Genomic DNA, 26,853 nt, shown 5'->3' with positions numbered 1-26,853 from the left:
TAGCATTATTTTCTCTAACTCCATCCATTTACCTGCAAATGCCGTGATTTTATTCTCTTTTATTGCTGAGTAATATTCCATTGTATATATATGCCACATTTAAAAAATCTATTCATCTATTGAAGGGCATCTAGGTTGGCTCCACAGTTTAGCTATTGTACATTGTTCTGTTATAAACATTGATGTGGTTCTGACCCTGTAGTATGCTGGGAGCCATTAGCCAAGTAGGTATGACAATTTCCTTGCCAGCGTACCCCATGTTGCAGTGACATTGCATGTAGGTGACCTTGCTCAAGGACCAGGGCGGATTAGGGTGTTCCCGGTTTAGGATAATCAGGTTTAGGGCGTTCCAGGTTTAAGATTATTCCTGCTGGGAATAGGGTGTATCCTGCTGCCTGAGTTCCCCTTGAGTTCTCACGGGATTCAGACAGTATTTTTTGGGAGACAGAAGCCCAGTGGGAGTGGATTTGGGCAGAGAACCTGGATTTCCCCAGAACGTGTTTGTAGACGGCTGGTGTGAGTTCGGGAATAAAGAGTTGCTGTTTGAATCTACAAGCTGTGTGGTGGCTCGTGATTGTGTGCCCAGCCAGACTGCGGCAGTAGTATGCTGTTTTTAAGTCCTTTGGGTATTGACCGAGGAGAGGGATAGCTGAATCAAATGGTGGTTCCATTCCCAATTTTCCAAGAAATCTCCATACTGCTTTCCATATTGGCAGCACCAATTTGCAGTCCCAACAGCAGCATATGAGTGTACCTTTTCCCCAACATCCTCGCCAACACTTCCTGTTGCTTGTCTTCATAATAGCTACCATTCTGACTTGAGTGAGATGATAGAGTGGTTTTGATTTCATTTCTCTAATTTTTGCTAGTGATGATGAACATTTTTTCATATATTTGTTGATTGATTATATATCATCTTCTGAGAAGTGTCCGTTCAGGTCCTTGGCCCATTTATTGATTGGGTTATTTGTGTTTTGGGTGTTTAACTTTTTGAGTTCTTTATATACCCTAGAGGTTAGGGCTCTATCTGATGTGTGAGGGGTAAAGATTTGCTCCCAAGACGTAGGCTGTCTATTCACCTCACAGATTGTTTCTTTTGCTGAGAAGAAACTGGCCTTTTAATTCATTTATTTATTTTAAACTTTGAGACAGGCTCTTGCTAAGTTGCTTAGGATCTCACCGAGTCTTAAGGAGGAACCTGGGTCTTTCTGCTTGGGCTCCTGAGTTGCAGGTATTACAGTTGAGTGCCTCAGTGCCCCACGGTGAGCTTGGATTTCTGAAGATAAGCAAGGAGAAAGTGATGCAAGGGATGATGAACTTGCTTGGAAGCAAAGGGGCCATGGAGGCAGAGCTCTTGGCAAAGAAGAGGGAGAGTGCACAGCAGCACCTTGCCCTTGTAATCCCAGCGCATCGCCCGTCTGCGGCTGGACTGATGGCAGAGGAGGGGTGTTTGCTCACTCATATCTATTTTCCTGCGTGGGAGGAGTGGACATATTGCAAAAAGAGGTTGCCAGACATACATATGTAAATGGAGCAAAAAGCGAGGTGGTAGACAAGATAAATTTAGTCAAATTAATGCACTAATAATTTATCCTCAGAAAATGCAAATTCCTGTTGTGCCATTTTCCCTGTTTCCCCACATATAATTAGAACATTGATAATGCAGGGAAGCCTTCGTGTTAGAATGGAGAGCCACCCTGCGTAGGAGGAAGAAGCAGTGATGATTGTAAGTTACCCTGTCCTCCAATTCTTAATATTTCCAGTCTCTGAACTGGCTTTCACTTCCTTTCCTAGGAGGCAGGTTGGATCTTTCTTCTCTGACCACCGAATGCATGCACCTGTCTGCCTGCAGCTTATGCATTGTCAGTCCCGTGGTCAGGCAGGTCCTCTCCGGGTATGTCACCTGTGGTGCTGGGCTGACTGGTGTGGTGCTCTTGCTCTTTCCCATCAGTTGCTACAGGTGACAATGGGCAAGGCCTAGAAGAGATGCTGGGGTTTGGCTTAACATCCAGAGAACGTGACACATTTCCAGGTAGAAATGTGAGGGTCATCAACTTAACTCTGCTTTTCCAAAATCCACTGCTAGAGTAATCTGTTTGTAACAGGTATCAATATTTTCTTTACATTTATGGATAACTAACCCTGACCATATTGAACATGTCCTTTGATAATATTTTAATACATTTATTGCAGTTCCAAATCTATAGAAAATAATATCCATATCTATTTGCAATAATGTCTACCACATTTACTTCTTTTTCTTTCATACAAGAAACCACACGTGTAGTCCCCTCCTTGTCTCCATGATGCCGTTCATTGATTAGAGTATGTTTCCAGTACTGCTGCTGGAAGACTAGCCCAAATGCAGGGAGAAAAGCCGCTTGACATGGCCTTAACCATCATGAAACTGATGTACTGTGTGTTATGCTTTAAATTTAAATTTGAACATAATTGCTACATGTTTTGTTGCATTAATCAATGAGCTTTTCAAATTAGGTTTATGGCAATATATCAGCAGTTTTTAATTCATTACACAAAAATTATCTTGTTTCTTAATAAAACAATTCATTATTAATATTTCATTTAATGTAATCATTTTAAGCTTTTATTGAAGTGTCCTATCTCTGGTGAACTGACAGTACACTAACCATAGGTAAATGGTGTAATGACCCATGGATTGAGAATGGAATTACACCTACTTCCTTCCCTGTCCATCAAACTTTTAAAAGAATCTTATGGTATAGTCCTAGCCCCATTTTGTGTATTACTGTGGATCTCTCTCTTTTTTTTTCCATTTTGTTCTGTTTTATTACATATGGCTTCCCTTACAAATTAGGAAACCCGTCCTTAACCACAATAGTGTTCTTTTTTTTTTTCAGAATTTCAAATGTTTTGAGATTGGTTTCCTTTTGTTGAAATTGGAATTTATAGTGGAAGGTAACATCAGTCTTCATAGACTTACATGTTTAATTTAAAATGTAATGCTCTCCCTCTGTGTGCTGTATAATAGTAGAATGCATGGATGCATATTAATATTTTCTCTAAAAATAATAAAGAGAAGAAGTGATACTCTGTAAATTTAGCCTTAATGTAAAGCTGAATGAAGGGGGCAAAGTCTGTGGTCTCTAACTCCTACAGATCTTATCTCTTGGGTAGCAACAAAGCAGAGAATCCCACTGGTTAGTGTTCATGGGTAATTTTTTAAAACTTCTATAGAGATGTGATTTTTTTTCTCCTAGACATGGCCTACTTACTGACTTAAGTGACTAAATCAGTTTTCACTCTCCACTTTGGGGGAAAATGGTCAATTAGTCAAGCTTTGAGTAAATCAATCTACATTTAAAGTTTTATCAGCAGAAAGAATTCAAATGTGAACAGCAGAGGTTTTGGTTGGTCCCTGAATTGCCTGCTCCTATTAAGAAACAATTCCATATCTTGGAGTTAAGTCCAAGAAACACAAGCCATAACTTGTGTCATAAAAAGTCTCCTGAAAGAATAATCTCAATTAAAATGAATCATTTTCAAAGTGCTGCTCATTAAGATATAAGCTATAATTTCAGGTAAATTTAGATTGCATTATTTACTCTTATATATGCAAAATAGATTTAGGTAAAAGACTAAAAGGAAATTCATTCACACACTAACAATATTTGTCCCTGGAACTGAATTTAATGGGGGAATTTTTGACTTACAAAGACATACTTTTAAAATTTAGAGTGATCATGTATTGCTTTAATATTTTATGTGTTGCTTTTAAAATTAGGATTTTTAGAATCAGTTAAATCATTTAAAAGTGAAAGGCATTCAGTGATTTTAAGCATGCTATGTGTAAAGGTAGATTATGTTTTATAAATTTCTTATTAAAATGTTTGATTTGACAATTAGGGAATATTTAGAGGAAGAGAGGTATATGCAGTAAAAAACTATATATAGTGGATAGAAATTCTCAGGAAATGGCATAAAAGTACTGATGATCTGCATAAGCCTTGAAGGCAAAATGCACATGAGAAGTCTAGATTTAATGTATATATATAAAATGAACTTTGACACCGCGGAGCACCTTTTACATCAATCAGTGTTTCTTAGACTAGAGCACTAGCAAGGGTCTGTCTTAAAAATCACAGTGATTTCTAATCAGGCCTTAGAGTGGTGACTGAGTCTGGGGCTGGAGGGAGGGTGCAGAGGAGGCGGAAAAGACCAGTCTCAGGACAAAGAGACAATTTGGTAAGGCAACTTTCACATGAGCGTGTATGTGTGCATGCGTGCGTGTGCATGTGTGAGTGCAGACAACACCAGGTTTCTACCTCAGGGGAAGGGAGGGTATATCGATAAATGCAATTCAGCCTCAAGAGAGCTCAGTCATGTTTGGCTTAGGGGAATCTACCCTCACCCATCCCAGGTTTCTCAATAGCAGCACTGTTTACATTTGGGGCCTAATGATTTTCTGTTGTGAGAACTGTCCTGGGAGAAATGTCCTGGGCGGTGGAGGATGTTTGGCAGCTTCCCTGGCCTCTAGGACTGCATCCCTCTAGCCCCTCTCTCCCTGTTGTCTGCTCTCTCCAGACATTACCAGGTGTCCCCTAGAGGGGACATTGTCTAGGGCTGATAGACCTGCTCTATCTGCCACCAACAGGTGGCTCATGTTGGGAGAAAAGAATATCACCCAGAGAATTCCCACATTCAATCACAGAAGTGAAAATCAGGACTAAGGAAACAAAAGACAGTAGGCAGAGACGCATAAAGGCCTGTTGTGGAGATTAACAGGCATTCAAATACCCATGACAAAAACAGTAAGGAAAGACGACGACAAGGTGGGTCTTAGGCCATGGCTTGCTGAAGCACAGAGAACTCAAAGAATGTGGCTTGTGCTGCTTTCACGGATGGTGGGTTGTTTCCCGTGTGTGCGTTTCTTGGTCTTTGTGAGCTTATGTGTGGCTTCTGCTAAACACTGGAAAATCTTTGGGCTCAGTTTCAAAACATTTTCCTTCAGTGAGGATTTGTGTTTGTTTTTGAGAGGCAACTACTGATCTCGAGTACTGATCTTGAATCTCTTGTAGCCTTCTTTTAGAATTCCCAGCTTAGCTGAACAGTCTCAGGTTCATCTGTCTCCCCTTTGTTGCTTGAAGTACAGGTATGGGCTTTTGCCCTTGGGATTCCTTTCATGTACCCTTGTTGCAGCTTATAATTTTTGTTTCTGGGTTTCTTAGAGAATTGCATTACTTCCCCTAAGCCCAGTAACTGAGCAGTTTTAGATACAATGTATTATTTGGTCTCTATATTGCTGGAAACTAAAGCTCATACACTGTGTGCTTCATTGTTACACATGGTTTATAATGTTACTTCAAAAAGTGACGATTACTAAAAACTTACATGTGAAGTCACATTTTCACACCAAGACATAAGTCAACAAAATTAAAAATGAAAGCAGAGGATAATCAATGAGTTGGAAGATAATAAGAATGTTTATTAATTATACTTCCCACAAAGGAGTTGTCATCTTCTAAGAGGAAAAAAAATGAATTTGCAAATTAAAATTCCCAGGGGAATTAAAGCAGTGACTCATTATGTAGCACATCATGGAAAGCAATCCCTCTCTCAGGCAATCAGATGTATTTAAGCCAAAGATGATTCTAGACAAAAGCAATCAGGGTTCCTGCAGCACTGCTTTTTGTGTGATGTAGAGTTATCATTGTTTAAAGCATCTAATCACTTAGCCTTTCTTTGTTCCCTTTTATTACCTTCATTGCATTGCTGGAATAGCTTCTGCAGTAGTGGTGTGAACTATTATTGTTTGCACTGATTAAATAGTCTATTACTTTTGATAACCATCAGGTGAAAGCAAAAGTCATTCCATGGAGGAGCCAAGATTGCAATTTCCTGTTACTTCAAGGAAGACATTGCTTTTCAAACAATGGCAAGGGTGCTATTGACAATTAGCTCTTCCATGCAATTTGGTTTTGTTTTGCTTTGTTTTTATTCTTCCGTATTAAGTTCTTTGACTTTATGGAAGATTTGAAAGGGAGAGGCACACAGAACATCTTCATCTTCCCTAATAGATTGGAACCCAAAGTAAGCTTAGGCTCTATTTCAAGCAAATGACTATTCATCCTACATTTCTTATAGTTGGAGAGGTGTGGGGGCTTGCACCAGGAGCTGCATTTCAAAGGCCCTTATTTTCTGACAGGTTTTCATCGCCAATAGACAGGTAACCATGTGCCCTCTAGTGTGTTTTGTCTTCCAACACCGTCCTCCCATCTTTGATTGGAGTCACGTTTCCCTCCTTTCCTCCAACTCTGCCACTATCCTTCTGTCATTCTTGATTTTTTCTTTCTTTCCCCTGCCCTCCCCTCCCTTCCCCTTCCTAATCCTTCCCTCCCCTCCCCTCCCCTCCCCTTCCTTTCTTCCTTTCTTGAGATTGAACCCAGAGGTGTTGCATCCTTGAGCTACATCTCCAGCCCTTTTTATTTTTATTTTGAGACAAGCTCTTACTATGTCGCTTAGAGCCTCACTTAGTTGCTGAGGCTGGCTTTGAACTCGTATCCTCCTGGCTCAGCCTCCGGAGCTGCTGGGATCATAGGCATGTGCCACTGCGCCCAGCTTGATATTCTTTTTAAATGGAATGCTTCCACTTATCTGGGGATAGTAGAGCAGGCTCATTTGTATGGCCATCTTTTGTTTTCTTGCAACTAAGTTCACCTCCGAATGTCTCTGGCCTCTCTGGTGGCTCAGGATGTACTTATCTTGGGAGAGTAGAGGAGATGGTCAATGACTTTTCCCATATGTCTTCCCACAGTTTCTGAACTTTTAAATTATTCTCTTTTGCCTTCACAGGGAATATTCATTAGAATTTAAGAATATCTATATTTCCATAAGTCTGGATCACTAATGGCTGCAGTAAATTCCATTATTTGGAAATGTATTTATATATTTAACAACCAGTCAATGGCAAGAAATGTTTCTCCATCTTCCTTTCTCTAGATAAGGAACTGATTCATAGGGAACCACAAGCAGTTGACTTTCTGTTTGTGATGAAAGATGACAAGTTAAATATCTAAAGAGAAGTCAAATACAGTAGTATGATTTTTATATTTGCATTAAAAATTGCAAGTAATACCATGATAGTTACCATCAAACTCTAACCAAGTATACACTTGACCAGACCCATCTGGAATATTTAACTGGAAAACAAGATTGGTAGTTAGAGTTGGTGCAGCTTTGTGAATCTAGTTCTATGATTACATCTGAGACACTTTAGCGCTTTCCTGGTCAATCTCTTTGTGCAGTAAACAGGAAAAAAAAAATCTTCAAGAAGAACAAATAACTTTCCCAGATTAGATGACAAAAGCAATAACCAAAATGGGAGTGTTGATTGCCTTTACAGTGCTTGGCCCACTTCAGCCTCTTGGGTCAACTCTGTGTCTTATCCAAAGGCCTCCAATGGAGTTTTCTACACCCTTCAACTTTGAGATTATTGGGTTTCTGGCATTTTCAGCTGTATAATTCCAAGGCTCTGCATGTTTGACAGTGTATTGATGGAATGGTTTAAATCTTGAGAATGATGCTAAAGAATGTTTTCCAAAATTGCATGTCAAATACATGAGTTGATATACACATAATTATTGATGAAATCTAATTTTTAAAAACACCACTGAGCTACATTAGATAAATTATGTGTAGAATTTTACTTGTTATATTTTTAAATTGTAAAATTTCTTCTATATTGAATCATTTCAAACTTCAAAAGATTTATGCAGAGTACCAAGAGCTTTCTGGCATGAACCACTTGAGAATAAGTTGCTCACACAAAAAGTTCCATCATCCCCAATTTCACACATATGTATACACAGACACATACATTCTCATTCATGTCTACTTGCATATATATGCGATGCTCCTATTAGTGTTTCATGATTTGGGGAAGTCAGTGTTGGAAGAATCAGAAACAAAGATCAATAAAAATAAATCAGCAGAAAATATTGCTTTATGGTGAATTTTTCCTTCATTATTAAAGATTAACCTCATTGTTCTATATGAAAAATATATATTGTGTTTTATTTATGGATTTCATTATCCAATTTACATATTATATTTTTAAATCATCCCTGATTTGGGAATAAAGTCTACATTGTTTCAAAACAGTTTAATTAGTATTTAAGAAATGCGTATTATAAACATGACATAGTCACTCATGCTTTAAATTTTTTTAAGTGTAAAAAACCAAGAATTTAATGTGTCTCAGGCTGTTATACACCCTTCCTCCTTTGCCCAAATGAATCCATATTCAAGAAACACTCTCTTAGAACATTTATCTGGTTATACATCTTTCATTGGTGATGAGCATTGGTTGCCTGTGTCTCTCCTTTGGCATTTATCCCATGGAGGATTTTTATGGTAAATTAGAGTTAACATGTATTATTTATGACATGTAATCATTAAAGTCAATATCAATGATAAGCCGGGATTTATAGAATTTGTGTGTGCCAATACCCAAAGCCTTGTTTTGGAAGCAGGGCACTTTGCCATGCCTAATCATTGGACCATACCAGAATCCAAGGAGGTTCTAAAGCTGAGCATGGAGATTAGAACTCCTCCTAACTGCCTATTTAACCTGACCTCACCTTTGTACTCCACAGTGTTTTCTTTCATTACCTGAGTCTGGAGATCTGCAGGGGGACCTCGGACAGCTAGCCCCCAGCCTGTGCACTGTCAGGAACTGCCCCAGGGCAAACTCAGTAATGAGAGGGCCCAAGGAAGCAGTGGTCTTTGCTCTTGAGACTTGCAGAACTGAGGAGCATCTCCTCAAGTAAATTTCCTAGCCAGATGACTATGTCATGTTTATAATACGCATTTCTTAAATACTAATTAAACTGTTTTCTCTAGCACCCCTTGCCTCCTGACTGAGGCTCCCTGTGTTGCCTGCAGAGAGAGCCAGTTGCTCAAACTTTATTGTCTGCTCCGTGGCGGGCTACCCTGGTTCCTTCCTCAAGTTGCACATTTCCTACCTCAGTCATTGAGTTTCTCACCTTGGACCTGTCAGTTTGAGTTACATTTGTACATGAATATGATATTACTACCTACCTTCTAGGGGGTTTTAATTTCAAAGAAAATGGATGGTGAGTAATTTTAGTGTTGCTTTACAAAAAAATCTTGAGGTTGAAATGATGAGATCATTTGATTTGAAAGGCTAAACATCCCTGGATATTTTTCTTGTTGGTTTGGACAAGATGGGGATGATTAAGGCCTTGTGCTTCCCTTCCAGTTTCCCGAAAATTTTACAACCACAACATTTGTGTAAATGTCTAATTTCTTACATAGCCCATAATTGAGCTTTCATAGTACACAATGATGAAGGTATTCAAATGGAAGGATTGACACTTATTTGTATTTTGAAGTCAAAAGTGGCTGTTCCTTGTCTAAGACTTGATATATGATGACAGTGTGGATTGAATTGTATGAAGCTTCACTGCAGCTTTGAAAAGGAAGGTGCAGGTCCCTCTTCACTTGGAAATGTCTGAAGCAGATTACCTTATTCTCGCCCCCCTCCCCCCAATATTTGTACTAAGATGAAATGGTACAGAATATTATAGTCCTCAAGTGTTTAATTCCTTCTCACAGAAATTTCAAGGGAACTTGGGATGCATTTGGCAGGTGCTTTTTCTAGTGCAATCAGGTTGCTATGGTAAACCTATTATTTTGGGCAAAGCAGGACGATGTTAGTGTAGCGCTAATCTCCTTTCTGTTTTATGTGAGCCTCTAATTACTCGCTAGCTATTGAGCATGTACTGCAAGTGTGGTTTTACCATCTTAAAAAGTGAGAAAAAATTCAGGTCACAGAGAGTTCCTGCTGTCACCACACTAGCAGGTACCTTTGGCGATACAGTGCTGTTCTCAATCTAATTCTGGATCAGGAAATACACATTTTATTTGTTTTATGGAAAAATGAAAGGAGAAAGGAAGTGAACAAACTTTATCTGAGCAACTGAAATCCAAGCTCCTAGCAGATGTGGTATTATAAAAAACATTGATAGTATCTAATCTTTGTACTTACCACAGGCTAGGCCTGTACCATGCACTTTGTATGCATTATAACTTTATGATAATCCTTTGTGTATTATTATTCCTGTTAACAATGATGAATGAGCCTTAACTTATTCCCCTAAAGAATCACTTTTACTGGTTTATGTGCCAAGATTAAAGTCCGGATTTATTTAAAGTCAGAGTCCATGTTTTCAATTGTATCATAAAACTGGTTTTCCCTTGCTAACCCTTGAAGCAACAAGTCAGGACTCAACTCTGTACCACCAGAATCCTCCTTTAGGCCTGCAGACTCCGTGTGCTCATGGACTTATATTTTTTCTCCCTGCTATTAAGAGTGTTTAAATGTACTTTATTTTGTGTCTTCCAGATAGGACACAATACTTAACCCATAGTTAATATTCACATTTCTGTTGAGTGAACGACAGAGCCCTGATCAAATTAATGTGCACACTGGAAGTTGATGAGTCCTGCTGAGCCCATGCTTGAACAAGAACATATGTGTCTTCTCTGTAGGGGGCAGGTCAGAGGTTAATGTCCCACCTGACCTGCTCTTAGCTGCACATAGGGTAGAAGGATGAATTTGCGTGTGGGCATGCAGGGGCGTGCAATAGGGTGAGTTGCTGCGGGACCAAGTGAGGGGAGGAGAGAACCAGAAGAAGGAACAGGAGGAAAAGCAGGAAGGGAAGGAGAAAAAGGAGGAAGAGACACATAACCTCAAAAGCAAACGGCGTCACCTTGATAATGGCACATCGTTAACTATCCCTTTAAGAAAGCTAACCTGTAGCAGGGATGGTCACCTTTCTAGAAGGTAGTGCTTCTGGAGTTCCAGTTTCATTAGCAGCAAGTCACCCAAGAATTTCTAACTATTAAAAAAGGAAACCAGCGTAGCTTTGTAAACGATTGAGGAATAGGGGACCTTTCTGTCCCCTCCCTCGGGGTCTTCAGAGGTGACGTTTGCACCTCTCATTCGCTGTGCCACCCTGAGCAGATCACTACTACCTTCCTGTCAGAGCTTCTGTTTCATGTGTGCAAATCCAGGCCCAGCTGGACTTCACTGTCCTTCAGGAACTTTCTATCTCTATTCCAACTTTGTGAAATAATTAAAAGATCATTTTACTGTGGCTGCACTCCAGCAGTTTATAATGATAAAACCAATGAAACTAATGAATGATATTTTGATATTTCAATTCATAAAAATGCAAATGAGGCATTCTACATTTTTTAAAGGTCTCAGCTATTCTTTTTTTTATGTTTCCTAAAGGCAATCTGTACTGATCCTATGAGTAGAAGGAAAGGTCTACTTTCTTTCTCACCCAAGGATCATGAAAACTCCAGTCACATTCTAGCCAATATTTTATGACTTATACTTTTAGATTTAATTGTTTCATTTCTTAGAAATTTATTTAGCTGTAAAGAGTTAAGTAACCGGACAGATTATTTTTTGATATGCAGCTCAACAATTATATCAAACTTACTTTTTGAATAGTGCGTTCTTCCCAGGAAATGGATGTAACGGATTATTTATGGCAACGTGAATGATCATGAAGTGTTCACACGCTGTGGTCCAGAGGTGGAATAATGGCAGGGTCTCAGCATCTCCCCTCTCTCTGCTCCCCACTCAGCAAGGTTTCACCCCTGGAAAGAGCCTTTGTCCTCACATCTGTGGTCATCCCACTTACCGCTTTCTTGAAGTTTACCCACTTGAGTGTGTGTTCTCATACACTACTGTGTTCAGACTTGCTTGTTTTAGCAAGTACGCATGATGTTGTGGGTGACTTCTTGCACTCTCCGATATGTTCTTGAGAGTCATGTGTGTTTCATGCCTTTGTAATTCTTTCTTCTAATTGTGACATAGTGTTCCACTTAGGACTATGACTGATGTGTAATTATTCTATGATGGACAAACATTTGGGACATTTCTCCTTTGACACAATTAGTGATGGCATCGCTGTGATTATTCTGGAACATCTCCCGGTACATAAATATATGCTTTTCTCTAGGGAATATAGCTAAGAATTGAATTGCTGATTTTAAGATCATGTATATCAATTTTACTAAATAAGGCTAGACAATCCTCCAAAACATTCTACCAGTTTATACTTTGAATCTCTGTATAAAGACATGCCTTGTATTTCCAAACCATTGCCAATGTTTATTATGGTCCGTTTTTAAATGTTTGCTCATTTGATTGGTTTGGAGTAGAATCTCACTGTGTTTCGGTTTGCCTTTCCTATGTGAATAAGAAGAGGAGCATTTTTTTCTATATTACTGGCCATATCAGTCTCCCATTTGCAGAAGGGCCCACTCAGATGCCTTGTCCACATCTTTAGTGGATTGCATATATTTGTTATTGTCATAGTCCTTTATGTGTTTCGGAAATAAGACTTTTAAACGTATTGCTGATAGCATTTCTCATTCTGTTGGCTCACCTTTCAACCATTATTAAAGTTCTTAATTATAATTTGAATTATTAATATTTTTATTTTATAGTTATTTGCCCAAGCCCAGTTTGTGTGAAAGACCATCATTCCTCTATTGCCCTACAGTGCCACCTTGTCTAAATTGAGTGTTCATCTATGCTAGGGTCTGTTTCTGGATTCTCTGTTCTTTTCCACTCAGTCTCTCCTCACAATAAAACCCAACTTCCTCGATTACTGCTTCTTAATATCTGTCAGAAAAGATTCTTGTTCAACAGTGTTTTGGTTGTGGTATTTCTCATTTCCACATGAATAATAGACTGGCTTTTAATGTTCAGAGGTCCTGGTAAGATTTTGATCATGATTGCATCGAATAGAGAGTCAATTTGGAGATATGTAAAATTTAATAAGATTGAATCACATACAGTACCTCTTCACTTATTTGAGTCTCCTTAAAATTGTTATTGTTTAATCTCAGTATATAAATATGCATTTGATTTTCATGCATATGTTTTGTATGTGGCAGCTAATATGCTCTTAATAATGCAAACTATTTAATAGCATTTTGCGTTTTCTATATTTTTGTATTTACTTTTCTATGAAGTAACAATGTTTGTTTTTCCTTTCTATTTCTTATATTAGTGGGGTTTTTTTTTTCCTCACCATATTCCACTGGTAAAGTTACCTAGTGCAAAGTGGAATAGAACTGATGAGAGAGTTAACTTTCTTGTTTCTAATCTCAGAGTATCTTTCCATTTTTACCATTAGCATTGAACAACCAAATTATTATTAATTAAGTTGATGCATTTAAAATTTTTTCCTCTTTCTTCCTCTGTCTTTTCTTCTTTCTTTCACTAGAAATACAATTTATTTACTGCCACAAGACGACATTGTACTTGGTTGGATAATATACAACTGATGACAGTTGTCCATTTCATATGGTTCAGTTTCATCTGGTAGTATAAATCCTGTCATTTAGAGAATAAAATGTGATGTAATATACTTTTCAAAGATTATGTCGAGATAATTTTTGAAGTTAGTGCATTTTAGTGGGTGTGTTCCTCAGCTTCTCACTGCTGTGACCAAAGTACCTAACAAGAACAACTTGGAGGAAGAAGAGTGTATTTGGACTCATGTTTCAGAGTTCTCAGTCCATGGCTGGCCAATTCCATTGTTCTGGGCCCAAGGTGAGGCAGAACATCATGGCAGAAGGGTGTAGTGGAGGAAAGCTTCTTAGCTTATGACAGTTGGTAAGCAGAAAGCAAGCAAGAAACAAGAGGGAAAGTTATAATCCTCAGAGCCACACACATGGTGATCCACTTCCTACAGTCACACCTTACCTATTTATAGGTACCACCCAAGATTCCATTCAAATAATTAATCCATCTGTATGGATCCCCTGATTAAATTACAGTTCTCATAATCTAATCATTTCACCTCCTTTCTTAGAATAAGAGCTTTTGGGGGAATCCCCATATCCAAAACATACCTGGAGAAATGATGTCATGATTTATACAGGTGAGGTCAGGAATGGGAAGAAATCAATATGCAATTGCTAGTCATTTAGTAAATGCATGACATACATCTGATTACCTTGCTTACATATATATATACACATACACACATAAATAGTTATGTTTTCACAATCCACATGAATATTACTTTATTTCAAACTTGAAAATATTTCATTAATATAAAAACATTAAATAAAATTTTAGTTGGCACTGCATTGCTTTATTATATTAATTCAGAAAATGAACTAGACATTTTCTTTCCATTGGATAACAAATCATGTCCTTTTAACATTTGCAAATCTCCTCCTATGGCCTTCAGTGTGATTTTATGGTGCATTGCAAAGGACATTCATTTATTTTACATTTGCTAATGTTCTTGTACATGGTGCAATTTATCATTATGTTAGATTTGGTGACTGCTGGTACAGAAAAAAATCATTCATTTCTGTATGTTGATTTTTTGCCAGTCAACTTTCTACGAGTTACTATTATAATGCATTTGTAATTTTTGTCTTGCATGTAGAAACGCACCATCTACTAATGATAATATTAGTTCTTTACTTTTCTATCTTATTTTTACTAAATTGCACTTAAAATATAATTATGATTATTATAAGCATTTTTCAGTCATCTGATTTAGATCAGTTCTGGTAACCATAATGAGAGATATTGCATGAATGGGTTATTATGTATACCTATTCAAATTATTAAGCAGATTTATAGACCAGCCTGTATTCATAGGATTGGTCTAGGCTAATAATATAATTGAGTGTATTCATCATGTAAGATTGTTATGGAATCCAAGGGACGGGATGAGGTTTGAGAACTAAAGAGGAAAGAAGGATGTGGGATGGATTTGGGGCCATCCAAGATTTGGGTATTTATTTGAGGATAAGGAAACCGGCAAAATAGTCTCAGCAGAAATACTTAGTGCCTGATAATCACTCGTGGAAGGATGTATTTCCAAAAAAGGGTAGGGATAACTCTCTTCTGAGAAGCTGTATGAGGTGGTACAAAGAATTGATTGCTGGGTTTGGGTCACAGGAGACCTGCCCAAGTAAGTAGTGATGTCCCCAGAGGATTGCTACGTGCTGAGATGAGAATGCAGTTAAGAGAGTAACAACATGTTTTGAGACATTTGCTGTGAATTATACTTTTTTTTTTTGCTGTGATTTGTTCATCACTGTAACCAAAGTAACTGACAACAACAATTTAGAGGAGAAAAAATTATTTTGTCTCAAGGTTTCAGAGGATTCAGTCCTGGACAGCTATCGCTTTGGTCCTGAGGTGAGGTAGAACATCATGGTGGAAAGGCATTGGAGAGGGACAGCTTCTCATCTGATAGAAACCAGGAAGCAGACAGAGAGAGAGGAGGGGTCCGAAGGGAATATGAATCCTCCCCGGGCACTCCACAGTGACCTGCTTCCTCCAGCTACCCCTCAACTCCCAGAGAGATTCAGCTGTGGAAGGATTAACCCATCAAATGGATTAACGATGAAGTCAGAGCCTTCATGATGCAATCATTGGGTCAAATCTCCACTTCGGAACCTTGCTGCATTGGGAACCATGCTCCCAGTGTAAGATTTGGGGGAACATTCCAGATCCAAACCAGAGCACAAGCCAAGGTGCTTGCTCACTTTCACTCATCCTCTCCTGCCAAGCAGACCACCATGCTGTCTCCGACTAGAGTAAGGAAGTTCTTGCTAAGCCTCCCCCTCTTCCTCCTGTCTTTGAGATTTAATTTCTCCCATATGCTACTCATTCAGAGAGAAAAACATAATTTTCAAAGATTATGTTGAGATGACCTTTGAAGGCAGTGCAGTTTTAGTGGGAGAGGATGTCATAATCTATATAGGTAAGGTCAGGAATCATAGAACAAATATGCAGTTTCTGTCTATTTGATAAACCCAGAGCAGAGTTTCATTGCTACTATCATTTCCGCATATAAATTAGTCAATGTATGTAACGCTGCTCAAAAATATTTATAACGTTTTAAAATTTTGAACTCCTTTATTGACGAATGACTTTAAGATTTTGAGATACTTACATGTAAGATTAAAGTTAGAATGAGAGAATGCCCCAACAAATTTTAGCTAGGTATTTTATAAAACAATTATTAACATATTTTGATCTTTCATATACTAGTATTAATTGTATTAGTTTCATACTACTAATAATTTTTATTATGAGGTCAGTGATATTGCTCACAGCATGTGTTTGGTATTTGGTAATATAGTCATTCTTCAATATTTTTATTTGTAGTTAATTAATACCTAGTGAAATGAGATAAGCTTTATAGAGAAGATACAAATGCGTATCTTTTGTTTAATAGTATACTCCCATATCTGAGTACTTTGCAAAACAGATTCTTTTATTTAAAATAGTTTTTTAGTTATACATGGATACAATATCTTTATTTTGTTTGTTTATTTTTATGTGGTTCTGAGGATGGAACCCAGTGCTTCACATGTGCAAGGCAAGTGCTCTACCATTGAGCCACAACCCCAGCCCGCAAAACAGATTCTTAATAAATATTTGTCAAATTTCATATAAGAAATATTTTCAGGCAAAATAATTAGAATTTTTAAATTTTAATTTAACTCTTGTGGAAAAATGCACACTGTAAGGTAAACATATCATGCCTTTGAAAGAAGATTTTTATCTTAACCTTATATTTTAATGATTGTGGGAAAATATAAATTTGAATTAAACATATTTTAGCTATGCACAGCTGTGCATTTTGTAAATGTCTTGACTTCGAATTTTTTTGTAGTTTACATGTGAAATGTCAAATATGAAACGTGTAAAATGTATTTAATCAGCCCTCTCCATATCTACCTTAGTTCATTATTCTTCTTTGCTATTGTATATAATAAGCTTTAAAACATAATGTACAGGGATTGCTGTCCTTTACAAAAGTAATTTTGGAGTGATTTTTTATGTGCTTGAAGACTATATATATTATTAAAATTTAATAGGAGTATGTAACCAGCATAGAGAAATTTTAGACAAGTTTTGGTTGAATTATATTGATGGTGACAGAATTAGTTTCTTCTCACATAGTTATCTCCATGTTCCATTCTCTCTATTCCTTCATTTCTAAAATATTACTTGATTTATTTTTATTGCTTTGAATGTCCCTGTTCTTAGATTTTGTTCACACTATGTAACATAAAATAACGTTTATTAGTGCTTGAAATGCAGGCTTGCAAAATCTTTTGTTCTTATTCATGAGTATGTTAATTTTAGAGTTATTTGAGAAGACACAGTTACAGCTCCATATCCTTAAAACAATCATTAAAATAATGGCAATAATACCATTTAGTAAATAAAGGAAGGACCTTGGGCTTCAAATCTTGTCTGGACAGGGAAGACTACAAATCTGGATGTCATTCTTCCCTACATCAAAGGGAAACCTCACTGCTGATTTGGACTATGAAGATCTCACTCTCTATGATAAGGTTCAGATGCTAAGTTATCTAGTATAAAATTTATGCTCAGTTCTCTACTAGTAGTGTAGACAAAGTAATATGGATCAGAGAAAGGGATCCATTCTTCCAGGTAACAAAACAGGACTGGTAAAGAAGGCTTCATGAGGGAAATCAGATTGCTGGGTAAGAATTCCCAGAGAGGGTGGTAGAATGCATAGCACAGAGAAGCAAGGCACATAGCAAAGTCTCCAGCTGGGGGCCACAACTATCAATGGCTATGCTCTTGGACTAACTATGCAAGTTAGTCCAAGAGTGCAGAACTCTGCTGAGGAACTCTGTTCCCTTTCCCTTTTCCTTGAACTTCAAGGAAAAGATCCTTGAACTTCCTTGCAGAAAGATTCATGAAACTTGTATACATGTATTTTGTACAAAATGTTTTAAAATATGTATACATTATGGAATAGCTAAGCCAAGCTGATTAACATATGCATTACCTCACAGAATTGTCAACGTTTTGTGGTGATATCATTCAAAGTCTACTCTCAGCAGTTTTCAAAATAGGATACATTGTGAGAATAATCAGATACACCTTATAAGGAGGTAGATCTTGTGAAATTTGTAATTGAAAGGAGAATGATTGAATAAAAGGAGAGAAGAACCAAGTATGTCACCACTTTTTGCAGTCAGTGATAGATTGGATGACAGTGCCTTTCTCCCAGATAAAGGACCTATGAAGAGAAGTAGTAGACTTGTGAATGAAGATAATGAATTTGCTGGGGGAACACACTTACTTGATCTAACTGGGAAATGCAAGTGAAGGTATTCAAGCAATTGGAAATGCATATGTGTTCTGGGAGAAACAAACATAATTCCTTGCATGAAAGCTCAGGTATTGTGTGAATATTAGTAAACTGTTTACACATGATTATTATTTACTGCATCCATTCAATAAATATTGATTCAGAACCTTATGAAGACATGAAAAGTGGATTGATTTTGGTGTATTTGATGAATGACTAGTGGTATATATACATAATGGGGTTTATTTGGTTAGAAAGAAGAACAAAGTTATGTCACTTGCAGGAAAATGGATGAAAATGGAGACCATATGCTAATGAAGTTAACCGACTCAGGAAGTCAAGGTTCATATGTTTTTCTCTTACATGTGGAAGTTAGAAAAAAGAAAGCAAAAGGACCTCATAAAAACAGAAGAGGCCAGTAGACTAGAAGAAGTGGATCTGGGGAGAGAGGAAGGGAGGTAAAGGCAGAGTATGAGGGATTGAAATAGACCAAACCCTGAATTGTACATGTGTGAGTCCGTTATGATGTAAGATTGCAATGCACCAATGAAATGTTGTATTTGTGAGTGTGCATAAGAAGGTGCAGGTGTCATGGATTTGGTGAAATTTACTTGACCCATTGAAGTATGGTTGAATTTACCTGGCAGGTATATGATAAGGTTTGTTTTTCTGGACCCAAGTGGAAGAGATTTTTGGTAGTCAGAGAAGTTGTGAATAGAGACAGCAAAATAATACACCTTAAAATGTGACTGCATGAGGAATGTACTCTTTTTCACTCTTTATTTACAGTAAATTAGCTTTTTCTGATTTTTTTTGCCTTTCCATTAGAGGCGATTATATCCTTTCAAATGTACTACAGTCACATGCATAAAGTTAATTCAGCTAAAACTTGCTGTAAGATGTCTTTAAAAAAAAAAAAGAAAATGAGACTCCAGTCAATACATATCAAAGAGGAATTGCAAATGGTTAATTATTTTCTGACACTTGGAAAAGATGTGAAATACAATCCACAGGAAAAGAAAATGTTTCTTGGACAGAATATTAACACTTTAATGCCCAACTTTATACAAGAAATGTGAAAGACAAAAACCATCTATGGTGAAACCAATGAAATGGCTGTATCTCAACACAGATGTCAATATTTAGTTCATCCTTTCCAAAGAAACACAGAAGCCAATGATGCATATTCAGAAAAATTGCCATACGCCTTAAAATACGAATAAATTTTCACCATAAATGCATATGACCTGAAATGTAAAAATGGATCTGTCTGTAACTGGGAACGTGTTCCCTCTCAGAACTGATAGTGGTGGTTCCCACCTCTGTCTGTGGGGAAACAGTGAGCCCTCAAGTCCGCACGGCTGGTGGCCCTGAGTTTAGCTCTTTCCCTCTGCAGTCAGCATTACTGGAATTGTTCACATGTCCACCCTGACGGTGGCCAGATGCTTACTCACTGAGAAAATCTATCCCAACCCTCCCACTAACTGGGGTCCAGTCAGCTGGCCTCAGGCAAGTCATTCCGCCCCAGTTTCTTCATCTCATCTGTTATATAAATAGGAGGGACGTCATGGAGCCACCCAACATCTGAAAAAATTAAATTAAACGTACCAGTGGATTTTTCCAGAGAGAATCCTGAGTTTTGCCTGCTAGCATTCTTTTTAAATTTAATTTGATTTTTTAATTGACAAAATATTTTTATATTTATTGTGTACAACATGTTTCAAAGTAGGTATAAGTTATGGAATGGCTAACTTAACATACACATTTCTTCACATGCTTATCAACAATGTTTTGGGGTAAGACCACTTAAAATCTACTCTGTTTACAATAAAAGACAAAGGATTCAGTCTTTTATATTTCTTGTACAAAATTGGGCATTAAAGTGTTAATATTCTGTCTTAGAAACATGTATTGGGATGAGACTGCTTAAAATCTACTCTCTTTAGTAAAATGGTAGTCAGTGTGTGGTATCATATTTCAAAATACAATAGATTGTTCTAGCCCAAGTCACCATGGTGTCGCGGTAGATCTCTTGAACTCCTGGATAACTGACATTTTGTAGCTTGTGGCCAATGTCTCTGAAACCTGAACCCTACATTCCCCCAGTTAAGGGTCTTGATTGCAAACTACAGAAACCAACTTCAATAACTAGGATTTAAAATAAAAAGGATTTTCTTCCGGCTCAGAGTGCAAACTTGCACAATCCGACACTGAGGAAACCCATGGAAGCAAGGGCACTGCTGAGCGCCAGTCCCATAGCTGTCCCTTCTAAATGCTGTCACTGCGTACTGAGCTCCTCCACCCTGCCTGCTCACAGCTGGGCTGTGGTGCTCGCTGCTCAACCTCAGAGCTGTGCCTTTCCTTCTGCCTTCAAGATTAGGAGCCTATGATTCTTGACCAAAAGTGCCTGTCTAGTGTGTCCCCATTCTGGCCACCAAGGGATAGGAAGAGGGAATGTCATCCGGGGGAGGGGACCCTGCCTCCTGCTGAAGAGGACACCACCTTCTCCCAGGAGGAGATGAGCTGGGGCCACCAGAACAACCCTCTCCTTTGCCTTCTCCTTCTTCAGATTCTCCCAGGGACGCCGACCCCCCACTTCTGCCAGGGAAGAGTCTGAATCGCTGCATTAGATTATCTGTAATTACAGCTATGAAATTATGCGATTCTAAATACCAATTTTTATTTCCTCCATCATCTTCCAACTCTGAATTTCCTGAACAAGATACAAATACAGCAATAGAATGACTAAGAGCTTTGCAGGGTCAGCCCTGAACGTCTTTGGCTCATTTCAGTGGGTGTGTAATTATGATGGTTGGGCTAATGACAGAGAGTAACAGATGTCTCGGAGCACTGTCACCCAACTGAATTTCTGGCAAACCAAGAAGATTCCCCAGAAGAATTTTTCTTTCTCATGTAGCCTCTGATACTGTGCTGAGAGTATATTCAGATGCAATATGGCTTAATAGCTAGGTGCATGATCCTGAAGGTTAATGAGAACGGATGTAAGTTTTGATTCTGTCCCTTATTTTCTGGTTCTCCAGGAACAGTGGCTGTGCCTCAGGATGTCTCAATTTCCTGTTTAGTAAAATGGTAGTCGGTGGGTGGTATCATAAAAACAAAATGACATAGTGCAAGGAGTTATAGGGATACACAGTGACAGCTCAAGAAATAATGATGAAAATCATCATGTTACTAGTTAAGGGATGGTCTAGCTATGAGCCCAACTCATTCCAAAAAAAAAAAAAAAAAAAATGTTTGTACTTTTAAATCTTAAGTTTAACATAATAAAGATCTCTGGGAATATTTCATATTGAAGTAATTCCATGAACTATGGAATCAACCATTTGCACAGATCACTCAAATACCACATTGAAAGGTAACAGTGACCATTTTTTACCCCCATTAAAAAGATATTTAAAAAGAATACATTATATTAAATTATGCCCAAGTATATAAATTGCTTCAATTATTTTAAATGGTACCATTAAACTGAATTTAATATGAAATAGCCAGAAAGTTTGATAATGGGATTATTCTTCAAAGATGTGTTCAACAAAAGTAGTGTAGACATTGTGAAGGACTTCTGAGCTGGCCTTTGTCACAGCTACTCCCCACATCCTGGGCATTTGTGCTTGTTTTCATGAATCCTTTGATTCTGTGATTCTCCTAACCAGGGTGCCCTTTCTTTACAATTTTCAGGCAAATGTGAATGTGGCAAATGCACGTGCTACCCACCAGGAGATCGCAGGGTGTATGGCAAGACCTGCGAGTGTGACGATCGCCGCTGTGAGGACCTGGACGGTGTGGTCTGTGGAGGTTGGTGATGGGCCCCGCAGCCTCTTGCTGTCTGCGTGCCACTTGTTGTCCCTGCCTTTCTATCTTCCTTGCCCCTGTTTTAAAGTGCTGTTAAAAAGAGGAAAAACAAAAAGCATTATCACATTAGACCTAAAGGCAACACACAGTTAGGTTCACTGTGACCTTTATGTCCTTGAACTCTTGATGTAGGGGCATTGGAAAATGCATAGTAATGGATCATTAAGTCTGAGCTATGTACAAAGTACAGTGATATTTGTTATCACAGTTAAAATATTTTGCCGGAAGTTAACATTTTATCATGGCTTTTATGACTTCACTCATAAACACTGATGGAGGAAGTTTCATCCTACAAACTCAGAAAAAACACGCCAAGTTTATGCTCTACAGAATCACTGGTGATAGATGCACCATTTCCATGATAGCTCTTGGACCCAAACTTGAGATTACAGAAAGTAATAAACTGTCCCCCCAAAAAAGAATGAGGCAGGTGGACAGCAGTCAGCAAAGTAGCAGCAAAAATGAGAGTCTCAGAAAGAGACACCCACCTGAGCCTCATCCAGGAGGGAATGGGGGTCACAGTCTCGTATCTCAGTCTTCAGATGCTTCAAATTGTAGAGACTGATGGGTGCAAGCTATTTCTTCTCAGGGTTTTCAGTAAGATTGAACTGGATGTGTAACCACACTAAAAAAAAATGTAATTGCATCTCTCCAAGATAATTATTATAAGTACATCGGGCAGTATATTATTGGGAAAACCCCAAAGGTATATCCTATGTTCAAAGAAAGACTGGGGGATCATCTTTCTCTAACAGCCATCTGACACCTCTGTCATCTCTCTCTTCTCTCCTTTCCCAACTATGAAACACTGGACAATTTGATGGGAAATATTTTCTTCTTTTCTTTCCCTGTGAGATAGGACATGAAGAAAAGCCCTTTTAAATATCTGTGGTGCTGGAGGTTTGTCTTACGCTGTGCATCCATCCTAAGAGATCACTTCTACTCTCTTCATTTCACATATGGGAATTTGAGTGAGGCTGGAGAAGCTCATGTCCCCTAACTAAAGAGTGGCAGACCCAGGACATGAGCTCTGCTGTGTAGATCAGATCAGTCCCTGTGCCTCAGTGACACCAGACTGTCCACATCATATCAACATTATTTTTAGGTTAGTTCCTCCCTTCACTAGTATTGGTTACCAGAATTGTCTATGCATATTATAGTTATTTTTTTGTTCATAAAGCACAGAATATATATTAATTCATATAATTTTCACAACATTATATATAAAGACAGTGGGACACCTGGAAAGTTCCATATGCTTGTCTGGTTCTCTTGTTCTTGTTGTCCTTCTCTCTGTTGTGCAGTGTTAGTCCACATGGGCCTCTTGGCCCAACATTTTGTGACTTGGTAGAAATGGTTAATTCTGTAAAAACCAGTTAAATCTCTATACCCATCAAATCATGTGTTTCCCTACATAAAACTCTATTTATGTCCAACTTTGGGGAATAAATAAAGTAAAAACAAATCAGCCTTCCTATTAGATGAGATCAGATGTTGATTGGGTGAGACAGCAGCTCACAAAGTGTTCTTATTTTACCGATTTTCTGCTGTTATGGTTTGAATCTGGAATGTTCCCCCCAAATCCCATGTGTTAGGCAATTTCGTGATGTTCAGAGTTGAACTGATTGGATTATCAGGACTTAAACCTCCTCAGTGGATTTGAAGGATTAATAGTTTGATTGGACTTATAGGCAGATGGGGTATGGCCTGAGGAAGCAGGTTCCCACTTCCTGTCTGGCCACTTCCTGTCTGTCTCTCTCTGTATCTGTGCTTCCTGGCTGCCATGAGTGAGCAGTGCTTCTCCACCACACCCTTCCACTATCATGCTCTGCCTCTCCTCAGGCCCAGAGCAATGGAGTTGGCTGTCTAAGGATTAAAACCTCTGAAGCCATGAGCCAAAATGAATCTTTCCTCCTAAGTTACTTTTGTCAGGTATTTTGGTCACAGCAGCATAAAGCTGTCTAATGTGTTGGTGCTGCACATCCAATGTGTCCACAGTGTCCATCTTTGCAGAGTTCCTTGTGAACCTCAGGGATGGACCTTCATGAACCAAACTTGTGAAGTAGAGTACATAAAGCAGAACACCAGTCACTTGATTTGCAGTGAGAAGTGGAGATTGGAACTCTGTAGGGAAACCCTATAGAAACTCAGATGCTGAGACAAGGATTTGGCTGTGCTTTATGGGAAAGGTGCTGGGAAATGCTGGTGAGAGAGCTGTGGCAGGAAGGAGGAAGCAGTCTATGAAAGTCACGTGGTCAGTGCAGTCACATGGTCACCTGGGGCTTCAACTCAGCACAGGGTTGAAGCTCTGGGATCCTGTGTGAGACACAATCCTCAAGTATCTATCAGTGGTTCCCTAATGACCATTTCTAGCAGGTGTTTATTCCCCTGCCACATCAGCATGCCTGACAGGTGTGTTCTTAGAGCATGGTCCTGTGTCTGGCAAAGGCTTTGTGGCACCTAGTAGGAGTCACTGAACAACAAGGATGAAGGGATGCGGGTGTGGGTGTGTCTGACTGCCACTGCCACAATATCCTTTCCAAAGGAACACAGTCATGTGTCGGAGGGCCTGGGAGTGTTCTCTGGGTCCTGCAGCACACACTCACAAGTTCTTATTCTTTGAACACCATCTAGATTTTGACAGCTGTCCCGTCCACTCTTACCCAGGAGTTAACAATAGGTTAGACAATATCCATAGACAAGCTGTCAACCCGATCCTTGTAAAACCTTGATTAAAATTTAGTAGATACTTATTCAAACACACAGAGACTATTTTCCTTGGGGGTTGATGCTTCGGTGGTACCGTGGAACATAACTGTCAGAGGATGAACTTATTTGCAAGTCCAGGTAGGTCTTTGCTTGGCTCCTAGGTAGCAGAAGAGAGTGATCCTCCTGTAGCCGGTCAATATAACCAGACATGCAGACCATCTTGGATCACTACCATCAGGTTACTTCTTAGTCTACTACTTAAACTAACTCTAAGAACCACATATTTATTTATTTTGTACTTTAGATTTTAACAAAAGCATTTTATCAACCCAAAGATCTTTGGATACTTAATTCTTTCCAAATTCATAAAGGAAACAAGTACTGGATATTTCCCTTGAAAATATTTCACATTATTATTATATATTATTAAAATTTACTTTGATTCTCTAATGATGCCTTCTGAAAAATTTGGGGTTAGGATGACACCAATATTTAAAAAGATTGTTTATATGTAACAACGTGTGCTTCACTTACCTTGTCCTGGCTCACAGGAGTCCCTTAAGTAACTGACTCAGGTGAGAGCCCAGAACCTTGCACTCTGCCATAGACTTGACACAAGGCCTCTGCACACACTTTTGCACACTCCTCCAAGTCCTGTTGCTTGGACAGGGATAGTTCCTGGAGAGAGAGATGCTTCACAACAGCCTGGTCAAGTTCATCATGAGAAATACAGAGGTAGGAATGGCACGTAGAACTCAGCATCCCATTCAGGTGCTCTGCAGAGCACTCCTCCACAACAAAAGCCCAAGATACAGTCAGTTCTTGCTCTTTTTGGCAGTTACATTCTAAAAGGTCACCCTGAACACTGGGATAACAAACACGGCATCAGTTCCTGCCTGTGGTCACAATGTTTGCATCAACTGATCAATAATGAAGTGTTTTACTTCTGTTTTGGGTAAAGACACCTTATCTAATACATAATTGATTCATTAGCATTGAACTCAAGGCCAGCATCTCTATAAACTCAGGCCTGAAAAAGGCTGATCTAGCACATGTATTTTCTCTGCAAGGCATGGCACAGCCTTCTTGAACTTAGAAACCCTGGGCAGCACTTCAACACTATGCCTGGGGCCACCTGACACCATCAAAAAGCATGAGAATGTGAAAAACATAAACCATGAGAAAGACACATATTTAGGACAGAGCTGGAAGAGGATGGTGGAGCGTGACCCTCTTTGATTTTAACTGGGAATGTGAGGCACAGGCAAGTCAGGTATTTCACCACGCTACTGAGTTCTCAAATGCCTGGGATGGCTCTGTGAGTATGGTTTTAGTGTTGCAAATAAGTGTTAGTGAATGAGTGAAGTTGCAAATATAAAATCTGGGATTAGAGAAAATCAACTGTAATTCATATTAAACTGCACTGGAAAGGGTACCAGTGCCTCTCACTTTAGCTTTGCACTTACCTTCAAGTTGTGGTTTCTTTAAGGCAGCTGGTAAAGATAATGTGGTTTTAATTCCTCTATTTTCTGCTCATTGCTTTATGGAAAGGACTATAGGGGCCTTGGCTATTATGGTATTGAATTCCTTCTAGGCCGTGGCTATCTTTGCATAGAAAATAAAAGGGACATTACATTATTGAGCATGTTTCAATCCATAGCAATTTTAGCAGTGAAGTATACAACATAGCAAACCAAATGGTAAGGAGGTTACAAATTCCCATGCTTGTCTTAAGCATTTACTTAGCATATTGACAGTGCATCAGGCTAAAGCCAGGTTTTCTTGGGTACATCCCTGCTCTTCCTGAGGCCCCTTACTATATATAGGGCCTCAGAAATTGATATAACCTCTATTTTTCATCTATAAAATGATAATAATATATCTTGTAGGATTGTTGTGAAATTAAAGAAATTGACGCATATTAAAATATTAGGACAGTACCTGGCACATAAGTGTGCCATACACATGTAGATTACCCTTACATATATTAAATGCATATATTAGATCACCCTTATTAAATACATATACAGAAAGTGCAATGTACAATATATCTATGATGGTCTGGTCTTCA

The 26,853-nt window shown here is 38.5% G+C and overlaps 1 protein-coding gene across 1 annotated transcript in view; it reads left to right on the top strand.

Moving 5' to 3' along the window:
• The window catches only part of Itgbl1 (integrin subunit beta like 1), a 227,187-nt gene that overhangs the window by 177,165 nt on the left and 23,169 nt on the right, over positions 1–26,853 (top strand). The window contains exon 8 of the mRNA XM_046454898.2: positions 21,900–22,016. Coding sequence (XP_046310854.1) covers positions 21,900–22,016 — 117 coding nt within the window. The remainder of the gene's footprint in view (positions 1–21,899; positions 22,017–26,853) is intronic.

This window comes from Marmota monax, unplaced genomic scaffold (genome assembly GCF_021218885.2).
Source record: "Marmota monax isolate L192 unplaced genomic scaffold, Marmota_monax_Labrador192_F-V1.1 WCK01_AAM20220418_F8-fsc00026, whole genome shotgun sequence".
Classification (NCBI taxonomy): domain Eukaryota; kingdom Metazoa; phylum Chordata; class Mammalia; order Rodentia; family Sciuridae; genus Marmota; species Marmota monax.
Note: the sequence above shows the minus strand (reverse complement) of the source record. Positions and strands in the feature narration are given on the sequence as shown.